The sequence below is a fragment of the Taudactylus pleione genome, unplaced genomic scaffold, assembly GCF_031769625.1.
Source record: "Taudactylus pleione unplaced genomic scaffold, aTauple2 ptg003258l, whole genome shotgun sequence".
NCBI lineage: Eukaryota > Metazoa > Chordata > Amphibia > Anura > Myobatrachidae > Taudactylus > Taudactylus pleione.
Window position 1 is genome coordinate 1 of NW_028287614.1, and position 11,763 is coordinate 11,763.

At 46.0% G+C, this 11,763-nt stretch overlaps 1 protein-coding gene across 1 annotated transcript; it reads left to right on the plus strand.

Moving 5' to 3' along the window:
- Positions 1-2,692: 2,692 nt before the first annotated feature.
- Positions 2,693-6,101, plus strand: LOC148430761 (uncharacterized; the record flags this gene model as incomplete). Its single annotated transcript, XM_088466487.1, has 1 exon — positions 2,693-6,101. A coding segment is annotated over one exon (968 nt), but the record flags the coding sequence as incomplete, so codon positions are not given.
- Positions 6,102-11,763: the final 5,662 nt, after the last annotated feature.

Consider the following 11,763-nt stretch of genomic DNA (forward strand, 5'->3'; position numbering starts at 1 on the left):
ATCGCTGCTATGCCGGACGTACACACCTTTTTCCAGGGTGTTTTGAGAATCCAGCCTCCCTTTGTGCCACCTGTGGCCCCGTGGGATTTGGCGGTGGTTCTTAGGGCCTTACAGGGTCCTCCTTTTGAGCCCTTGGAGTCAGTGGAGCTCAAGTGGCTAACTTTTAAAACTGTTTTCCTCTTGGCAATTGCTTCTGCCAGGAGGGTTTCAGATTTGGGGGCGCTTTCTTGTCGTCCCCCTTTTCTGATTTTTCATCAGGACAGAGCGGTGCTTCGCACTCGTCCTGATTTCCTGCCTAAGGTGGTTTCCAGGTTCCACATTAATCAGAAAATTGTTGTACCAGCCTTTCAGTCACCTGATCTTTCGGCTGGGGAGACTTCCTTAGACGTTGTAAGGGCACTCCAGGTTTATGTGGACCGGACTAGTTCTGTGAGGAAGTCGGATTCTTTGTTTATCCTCTTTGGTTTTCACAAGAGGGGTTGGCCTGCCAACAAACAGACTCTAGCCCGTTGGCTTCGTTCTGTTATTATTGAGGCTTATATGCAGGAGGGTTTACCTGTTCCAGCCTCTGTTAAGGCTCATTCCACTCGGTCCGTGGGCCCTTCTTGGGCTGCTAGCCGTGGCGCCTCTGCTGTTCAGCTCTGTAAGGCGGCCACCTGGTCTTCCATTCAGACCTTTTTGAGGTTCTATGCGTTTGACACCTTTGCCTCTCAGGATGCATCCTTTGGGCGCCGGGTTCTCCTATCAGCACAGGAGCGTCCCCGCCCTTAGTTGGACTGCTTTGGGACATCCCCAAGGTCACCCTGTGGACCCTGAAGTAGAAAACAAGAGATATGGTAAGAACTTACCTTTGTTATCTCTGTTTCTACGAAGTCCATAGGGTCCACAGGGCACCCGCCCTGACGCACCTGGCTTCATATGGGCTCTGTGACTGGTCACCGGTTTTCCGTCTCCCATTTCTGTGAGTATGGTTCTTGTGTGTTCCAGTCTTCCTTCTCTCTGTTTCGTCTCCTCCTCCGGCCTGGGCTGCTTACCAACTGAGGTGCCTGTGGCTCGGGGGCGGGGTATAGGGGAGGTTGGACCCAAGTGCATCCTGGGAGCAGCTAAAAGCTTTAACTCCGTGGTGCCCGAGGATCCAGGATCCAGCTATACCCCAAGGTCACCCTGTGGACCCTATGGACTTCGTAGAAACAGAGATAACAAAGGTAAGTTCTTACCATATCTCTTGTTTTATCTATCAGTTTGTATGAAGGCTTAAATCATATCCGATCATCTTCTTACATTAGAATAAAGTGATATGATGCCTTAAAGGCAATATAAAGGTATGATCTTCTTGGGGGCAGGATAACCAGAGGTCAGGAAAGGAGCCTATATTTGCTAATAGCCCATATAGAGCTAGAACAGTGGCCTCTAGCGTAAGTTTCCCTTTACAATAGCCACAAATTAGCAGAGAATGTTTTTTGAGGTTATGTCTGGTGCAAAGGAGAAAATGTAACGGGTTCCGCCATAGAGAGTTCTAATTGTTTCTTGCAGAGGGGGGAAGAAAGAGCGAGGTGACATAAGGGAGAACTCTTTTACAGCAGGAGTGATAGATCTGTAGAACAGACTCTGAGGGAATACAGCCATAATGTCTGTATTTACAGTCATCAGAGCTGGTGGTGTGCAAATGGAGGCAGCTATCGCAAGCAGCAGGAATTGTGGCGGGAAAATGCTTGTGAGTAGTGAAGGAAAAACAAAAACCTACTGCTATAAATGGGTGCTGACAAAATGTTGACGTTTCCCGCAGATAATTGAATTAGAGTTATATTGATTCTGTTACAATATCACCCAATTTTGTGTTTTTTATTTTTATATTTTATGTATTTGATACCTATATTGAACTATTTTTTTATTTACAACAAGAAAGACCAAAGGGTAGTCTTTTTCTATTTTTTTTTTTTTCCTTTCATTATTTGAATATTTTTGCATATCCTATGATTATATTTCATGCTATATTTGTTATTATTTAAGGGTTATATAGAGCATTTGATTATCAACCATCATTATTGTATTTGTTATTTATCTCCTTTTAGTTCTTTTTTGGGTAGAACCTGGTTATGATCAGGCGGCAAAAATTCCTAAATAGAAGCTCCAGTACGTGTCCTCTACGTGTGCTTTCCAGTACCTCTAGGGAGGCCCCACTTTTAATTTATTTGGGGTGCAATTGAGTCTGTGGGATTGACTCAGAAGTGCACGTAATGTCAATGCTGCATGCAAGCCGCCCGATGTTTTCAGTCTCTGCATACGTCCGAGTCACACTACACATGTGACCCGATGGTTACGGCCTAAAGCCGCAGGACGAATTTGGTTGCAAGAGCTGGGGATTTCAGCGTTCCTGTGAGGTAACGGGGGTGGCTAAAAAGACACCTGTTGTAAGTAATGCCGAATGGCGCATCTCAATGCGCACGGTGGTGGATAAGCGACGCAGCCGAAGTGTGTCTCTATGCGAATACCATCGGCCGCCATAAAGACGCACTGCGGCTAAAGACACTGTCCTAGATGCAATAGAGAGCACCTCTGAATCAGGCCCAGTATGTATAATATCTGAACTTTGTGGTAATATATACATCATTCCAATTAAATAAGCTACTTCCATAGTCATTTAACCCAGGGTAAATCTAACTAACCTCCATATTCTCTCTTTTCCCTCCAGATTATGAAGAAAATGGTCCAAATGTGACCTCTGTAAGTGAAAGTTCAGAGCCAATGTCTGATCAGGTAACTTTCTGTGACAAGGCCGTCGAGGCTCATCAGCAGGGTTCGGCGGAGGGAAAGCTATACGTATGCTCCATGTGCGGGAAATGTTTTAGTTACAACGCCAGTCTTGTCGTCACTCAGCAGACTTACAAAGAAGAGAACATACACTTGTGTTCCCACTGTGAAAAATACTTTGGGCCCAAGACCCAGCTTAACGCTCAGCAGGGCGTACACGCTGACAAACCGTTTTCCTGCTCCAAATGCTCCAAGTGTTTTGTCAGTAAAACCGTCTTCATTGCGCACCAGCGAATTCACACCGGAAAGAAGTTGTTTTCATGCTTCGAGTGTGGGATGTCCTTTTCCAATAAGTCAATCCTTGAAACGCATCAGAGCGTCCACACCGGAGACAGGCCCTTTTCCTGCTCCGAATGTGGGAAATGTTTTGCCATGAAGGCGAACCTGGTCAAGCATGTTAAAATTCACAAAGGTGAGAAGCCGTTCTCGTGCCTGGAATGCGGGAAATGCTTCGGGATGAAGTCGAATCTTGTCAAACATCAGCGCATCCACACGGGGGAGAAGCCGTTCTCTTGCGCGGACTGCGGGAAATGTTTCGGCATGAAGTCCAACCTCGTCAAGCATCAAAGGATACATACGGGGGAGAAGCCCTTCGCGTGTCTGGAATGCGGGAGGTGTTTTGCCAGTAGGTCCAACCTCGCTACGCACGAGAGAATCCATACGGGGGAGAAACCCTTTTCTTGTTCCTATTGTGAGAAAGGGTTTATCACCAGCTCTGACCTGTTCCGGCACCAAAAGACTCACACAGGAGATAAACCGTTTGCCTGCTCGGAATGTGGCAAGTGTTTCATCAGTAAGTCAGTTCTTGTTGGGCATCTGAAGACACACACAGGAGCTACAGCACTTTAACTGCAGGAACATGGGAAGTGTCTTAGCTGGTTTCTTATTTGGGGGAGGGGTGACAGCTTCTGGCCCAGGGAAGGAACGTGGATGGGTCCTCCTACATGATGACCATTATGGGTTCTTATGGGATGGCGAGATGGCAAGTCATGATGCTTCAGTCAGCTTTGATCTCCAGTATGGGATTGAAATGCTGGCGGCTGTTTAGAGGACGGGCGCCCCGGACTTGCCTCGTTCAGACCCGTGTCGTCCTGGATTCCGGCATCGGGATTATAATGGGCGTTGGTATCTCGACGCCTATCGTGAATCCCTGGCTGGCATTCTGCCGTTGGGATTGTGACGGTCACATAACTACATACCCTGCTACAGAACAGGTGAAATGGGCCATTTATTATAGGTCCAATGAGCCTCCATGACTTTTCAATTTAGTCAATCAACAGCCACTCATGTACTGTATGCAGTGTAGGATCCTTTCAATGCTAACCCGTCTGTAAGGCCTCCCCTGTTATAAGGCATAAAATCTATCGCTACAAGGCAAAACCTTGAAATGAGGTTTACGTGTAACGTCTGTGTTGTATTTAGAGCTGGCGCAGAGTCCACCCAATATTGGTAACTGTGTATCTCCAGCCTTTGGCACACCACTTCATTGTCCTACATGCAAAAGTTGGTCCCGGTAGCAAAACAAGATCTAGAACACATGATTTACATCTGACTAGTCTAGCAATGTTCCATAAATGAGCTGACTTATTGTGTTGCTATGCAACCGGACCAGCATCTACATTATTAATGTTAGTTTGAACCATTTACTGCAGGCATGTCAAACTCGAAATACCAACCAGGCTGAATTTTCAAGGTCTACAAGTGAGTGGGCCACAACAAAAACACAAGTCTTATATGCAGTTTCGAAAGGTTTATTATTAATAAAAACCAATGCAATGCCCCCTGTAGTAGTGTCCCTTATGCATTCTACCCTGTATTACAGCCCCTGAATTTGTGCCCCTTATGCAGTGCCCTAGTAGTGCCCAGTATGCAGTGCCCCAGTAATGCTTCTTATGTTGTGCCCTCAGTAATGTCCTTAGTAGTGCCCCTTATGCAGAGCTTCCAGTAATGCCCCTTATGTTGTTGTGCCCCCAGTAATGCCCTTTTATGCAGTACCCCCAGTAATGCCCCTTAAGTTGTGCACCCAGTAATGCCCCTTTTTGCAGAGCCCCCAGTAATTCCCTTATTAGTGCCCCCAGTAATGCCCCTTTATGCAGAGCCCCCAGTAATTCCCTTAGTAGTGCCCCCATTAATGCCCCTTATGCAGAGCCCCCAAGTAATGCTCCTTTATGCAGAGCCCCCAGTAATTCCCTTAGTAGTGCCACCATTTATGCAGAGCTCCCACTAATGCCCCTTTATGCAGAGCCCTTAGTAGTGCCCCCATTAATGTCCCTTATGCAAAGCCCCCAGTAATGCCCCTTTATGCACAGCCACAGCAATGCCCCTTATTTTGTGCCCCCAATAATGCCCCTTATTTTGTGCCCTCAGTAATGCCCCTTATGCTGTGCCTCCTCCCAGTATAGAACAGACCTCACTTACCTCTATCTTACTTACCTCTCTTCACGCTGGTCGCTGGGCACCGTTCCCGCGTAGACTCCTGCCGCTCACTGGATCTAACTATATCCAGCAGGGCAGGCTGCTCACATAGCGGGTGACGTCATGACATCATACGCGCACCCGCGAACTGCATCTCTGGGAACGCTGGCCTCTGAAGCGATCAGAGGCTTCTCTGATCGCTTCAGAGACCAGCGTTCCAACGCAAATATTATGCGGCCGATCGCGGCAGGGGTGACTGGGCCGCATAATATGTGCTTGGGCCCACATGGTTGGGCCACATAAATAGCTTCTTTGGGCCGCGAGTTTGACATCCCTGATTTACTTGAATAGGGGAATTTGGTATGTGCTGTATGAGCAAGTTGAGAAGTGGGAAATATCCCTGAGGGTTCTCCATTGGGAACTGGCGAAAGCACTTTATTGTGCTTGGTGAATCTTGCCTCCATAGCCAGTACTATTATGTAGCTCACAGGTTCTCAAACTCTGTCCTCAGGACTCCAAACAGTGCATGTTTTCCAGGTCTCAGAATCACAAGTGAAATAATTTTGCTACACCTGTGAATCTTTTGAAATGTGTCAATGGGTAATGAATACACCTGTGCACCTGCTGGGTGACCTGGAAATGTGACCTGTGTGGGGTCCTGTGGACAGAGTTTGAGAACCACTGATGTAGCTTATTTATTAGCTGCCATTTGCATGTTTCCATACGTGTGATTGGATACGCTGGAGCACTGGAGGCGTACATATGGAACTCTAGTGTTCATTCTAGCACCCTGCACCTGTCGCAACCTGTGCAGTTCCTCTTTCCTGCCTGGTGTGTTGCTTTCTGCTCTGGTGCTTCTAGCACACACTGGGATATATCTGAGCAGTTTGCTGCATCAGTGAGTGTGCTAGAAGCACCAGAGCAGGGAGCAACACTCCAGGCAGGAAAGAGGAACTGCACAGGTTGTGACCAGTGCAGGGTGCTAGAATGAACACTAACTCCCATGGCATGTGGACCAAGTTGTAGTAGAACTGTTGGCTTAAGAGATCAGTGTAACATATACCAAATGTATTTACTGGAGATCTCCTAGGGCAGGCCTGGCCAACCTGTGGCTCTCCAGCTGTTGTGAAACTACACTTCCCAGCATGCCTTGCCACAGTTTGGCTATTAGGGAATGCTAACATTCTGGCAGGGCATGCTGGGATGTGTAGTTTCACAACAGCTGGAGAGCCACACGTTGGCCAGGCCTGTCCTAGGGTATATCCATCAACACATAAATGCGCACATATGCGGCACTTACGGAAGCCCCAGACTCGCTGGTTTCTGTTCGCAGCCGCATAGGGCTGGGTACAAAATCTTCGATTCCGGGGCAAGATGAGGTGCGGTTGCCAGCATTCCCACGTTATTGTAACAGCAATTGGCCCCTGCTTGCACCTAATTGGTTTGATCCCATAGATGGGGACATTTATGTAAACTTGTTCACTGGGAAAGAAAAGCTGCTGTAACCTATAGTGACTTGCCAGATGCCTTCTTCTATACTGTACAAAGAATATGGCGGAATGAGATTGGAGACTGTAACGTACAGCAGCTTATTTGCAGTCTATATTCTTTTCTAAATGTTCTTCTGAATCCCTGGGGGAACGTTTACCGCAAAACAAGTCTTTGATGATCTGTCTAAAAAAAATTGTTTCTAGACCTTTATCATAGAACATGTACTGTATATTGCCAAACTTTTATTTTACTATTTTTCGCTTCTAAATGAAATCCACTTTTGTTTCTTTGGATGCTGTGAATGTTTTATTCAGTATTAATGATGAACACACATTTGTAATAACTTTTGTGCCTACAGTGGACCTGTCACGTTTTAATAATTGTTTAAAAACAAGTCTGAAGGACGTAAATGAGTTTAACTATTTAGAACGCTCTCTCCCGGTTTCCGGAAACAGCAACAGCGCTAAACTGTGTAGTGACAACTCGGCGCTATACAGACTGGTGGCAGCAACGCCTTCACCCACCACTCACACCAAATGTCACTGTGTGCCCTGTGCACAGACTGCTATGTAACCTATCCTATTCACCCACCACTCACACCAATGTCACTGTGTGGCCTGTGCATAGACTGCTATGTAACCTCTCCTATTCTCCCACCACTCACACCAATGTCACTGTGTGCCCTGTGCACAGACTGCTATGTAACCTCTCCTATACACCACCACTCACACCAATGTCACTGTGTGCCCTGTGCACAGACTGCTATGTAGCCTATTCTATTCACCCAACACTCACACCAATGTCACTGTGTGCCCTGTGCACAGACTGCTATGTAACCTATCCTATTCACCCACCACTCACACCAATGTCACTGTGTGCTCTGTGCACAGACTGCTATGTAACCTATCCTATTCACCCACCACTCACACCAATGTCACTGTGTGGCCTGTGCATAGACTGCTATGTAGCCTATCCTATTCACCCACCACTCACACCAATGTCACTGTGTGGCCTGTGCATAGACTGCTATGTAGCCTATCCTATTCATCCACCACTCACACCAATGTCACTGTGTGCCCTGTGCACAGACTGCTATGTAACCTCTTGTATACACCACCACTCACACCAATGTCACTGTGTGCCCTGTGCACAGACTGCTATGTAACCTCTTGTATACACCACCACTCACACCAATGTCACTGTGTGGCCTGTGCATAGACTGCTATGTAGCCTATCCTATTCATCCACCATTCACACCAATGTCACTGTGTGCCCTGTGCACAGACTGCTATGTAACCTCTACTATTCACTCACCACTCACACCAATGTCACTGTGTGCCCTGTGCACAGACTGATATTTCATTATTATATGCAATTATTCCAAAATACGAATATTCCGTTATCCAAAATACACCTGGTCCCAAGCATTTTGGATATGGGAGACTCAACCTGTACTGTGCATTATCGCCCCCTAGTGTTAGAGAGAGTCTGTGCAAGGAATAGCAGAGGGGAGGGAGGCAGCTGAGGTTGTGTGATTGCTGAGGGAAAGAAGTCTTAAAACATGGATCAAAACTGGTATAATAAAGAATTAGAACGGTGTCCACACACTGCAATGTACTTTTGTGTAGAAAATATGCCCTGTGACTGGATACTTATTATACACTGTGTATCACTTCATTTTCGGCATTGAGTGTGATGTGCTTACAGCTTAATAAATGCAGCTTTTTTTTATAGTTGTGTTCTATTTTTCGCCCTCCCAGCACCACACTGATATTGTAATTACATTGCAGAGGTGTTGAAACAAGGGCGAGCTGCAGCGATAGGATTGTTGTACTGTGGGACAACTAGTGCCAGCATGAAGCTACTGGGGCCTGCCAAGGCTTGTCCTCATCGGGAGAGCCTTTGTGTTGTGCCTAGTCTGCTGTGCGCATTGTATGAGCTTGTCATGAAAGTGCAGGTCCCTTAGTGTGAGATCAATATAACTGAGAAAATACACCAGGATTACTACGTATTCCCTTCACATCATGATTAAATAAGAGTGGTCTGTGCTTGGAATTAGATCACTGTGCGGCCGATGTGACATAAATACAATTTCAACATTTTGTTTTGCTATTTAAAATGTTTCTTTTTTGCAAACAATTGTGTAAAAGTCGAAACTGCTACAATATATGCATGCCAGTGTAATACAGTAGATAGTATCAACCCCTATTAGGTGCGAGGGGGACAAGTCGTCTTTGTAATGGCATAGAACATCGACAATGGTACAGCAAATCCCCCTCCCTTTTTTAATGCAGCCCTCTGGTTCCACAGGTACTGTAAATGGGGCATATAGCTGTACTTAGTTACGCCGTGAGGGGCCTCACAGCTAATAGGATCAACCCTATTTAATGCACATGGTAAGTAGACATCCACACAATGGAAAAATATGAAGTAAACGTAACGGTAAACACCCCGTCACCCAAGTTGAACAATTTTTTTTTTTTTAATTTCTGAATATCTTTATTTGAAGCATTAGCTCAAAAGGCTGTTACAACCGGAGCCAGACGCTGAAATGTGATAACACTGTACAACTAATTTAATACTTTTCATTTGTTTCCTTTCTAAAAATAGTCATACATTACTAATTTGAGGTCAAGAAAAACTAAATTGATTTCAGAATGTTTTTACTAGCTCCATTTTTTGAGCTACACTACTTGCACTATACTGTATGTACATTAGTAATATAGTCATAGGGAAAAGCTATTTTAAAATAATCTGATATTTTCTTGATTGAATTAAAACAACTGTTATTTATTTTCCCTTACAAAGAACACAAAACGAAACAAACATACAGCATATGAAACAAACATACAGCATATGAAAGCACTATCTAATATAGTGGCCTATTCATGGAGGTGCTTTCTCTTTGCTTGTCGCTTGTACTCCTCTTCTGGGGCATCTCTTGTCACTGTCCAACAGTAGTGATCACCTACCCTGATATCTTTGTTCCATTGCTGAAATGTCTTGGTGGAATCGCTCACTATGCTTGTCACTCAGTGCACCACAGTTATCTTATGTGGGTAATCCCATGATTCGCATATATTTGAATAGGGGAGGGGACAAAAAACTGATTCATTTAATTGGGTCATTAGGCCCCCACCCCCTCTGCGCGGAATGCAGATTGCTGGTAAGATTCTTTCCATTCTGCCCACTTCACTAGGAATACCCCTACATCGTCATAAATGGGCTATATCTCGGAACTCAGAGCTAACTGAGAGTTTTAAATGTCCTATTCATTCTTTGCATGCTGAAATCAATTGTAACTATTTTCACATGGGAAACATTTTCATTGTTGTGCAGTGTAATCGTACAGCAGCACCCACTCCCGGGTTCTGTCATTCTGGTGTCACCTGATTGTGTCACCTGGTGTGGTCCGTACCCCCCTAGTGACGCCACTGAAGGGAAGAAGGGCGATGCCAATTTAAATTTTATATACAGTGTATGAACAATGCAGACTATAGTACAGTGGACCATTTACTTGCTATACAGCTAATTAAGCTATAGATAAACTGTACAGCTTCCAAAACTGACAAGTCTGATCTGTTACACATTTCACATTAATCCTGGATCTTATTCCATTTAAGAGATCCCACAGCTGGTTGCACCATGTTGGTTCACAATGCCTAATAATTAATTATGCAAATTAGCACACCATGCCATCACACATCATGAAAGCACCTGGAGATGAGTAAATAATGTATTTACATATATACGCTGCCCCTGATCAAATGAATAGGAAATCTTCTGATAACAGCTATTTCCAGTCCCAGTTATCGCACAGGTTCTTATCAGAGTATGAAACTTCACATCAATCAAATAATACTGACAGGTCTCCCTGGTTTCCATGTGGCTTTTAAAAGCGAGCACAGCCTGCTGTACAGTGCTGAGATTACCGACATTGTAAATCAGCGGGTGGGGCTTGATGGCGCAATTCAGCGCAAATGCTTCTTCACACACTCAGGGGTGGGGGCTGGGCCAGGAAACTCGCCCTCACTTGCGGGCGGTCAGGAGCGCCTCCCAGCCGTTCCAGGAGAGTAGGCAGGTATGATTGATGTGACAATCTTCTGACTACCAACCACTATCATATCACCAATTTTAATAGGTATATTTTAAGTGTTTATTCACTTGTATCTATAGGTAGTTAATAAGAAAATCTAGAGGAGCCCCATTCGCCTATAGGACAGTGCATAGAGGCCCTGATTCAGAGCCGGACGCTCTGACAGAGCGCTCGCTCTGAATCAGGGCCGGGCTATTTGTTTTTTGGAGCGACCATCATCCTACCACCCACAGCTATTGCGAGCGGCCAGGATGATGGTCGCGATGGTCAAGACCATCGCGACCATCGGGCTTGCGACGAGACCCTTGTGGTAGGGTCTCGTGGCCGCAAGACCCAGAGAGCTTTCGGCTCAAATTGAGCCGGAAGCTCTCCACTGACATCACTTGTGATGTCAGTGGGGCCGCCCCCAAACGGTAGGCGTTCTTATGGGAACGCCTCCGTTTGGCCGGCTATGCCCCCAGCCCGCCTACCAAAAAGGGCGAGCTGTCGTTGGTGAGTGACAGTGACTTTGTTGCGAGACCCGGAGCGACGGAGCGCCCAGTCGTTATCTGGGTCTCGCGCATGCGCACGACGGAGCCGGCTCCGTCGTGCGCATGCCCAGTGGGCCACCATCAACCCGGTTGCGAGCGCTCAGCGCTCGCGACCGGGTCTGAATCAGGCCCAGTCCTTTCCCCCTTCCTCCTCATCCCCCATCATCATTTTCCCATTCTTACTAGATCAGTGGCCAAGTGGATGGCACCAAGATATTACCCACATCATATTCTATATTACCGTTATTACACAAAACCACATTTTTACTTTGGATACAGTTCTCCATTAATGGGATCATATTGGATCAATTTAGTGTGAGAATAGGTACATTTCATGCCTAAATATGCAGGAGCACTGTTAGCATTGCTGGCCTGACCGATGGTCTGGTTAGCATTGCTGGCCTGGCCGATGGTCTGGTT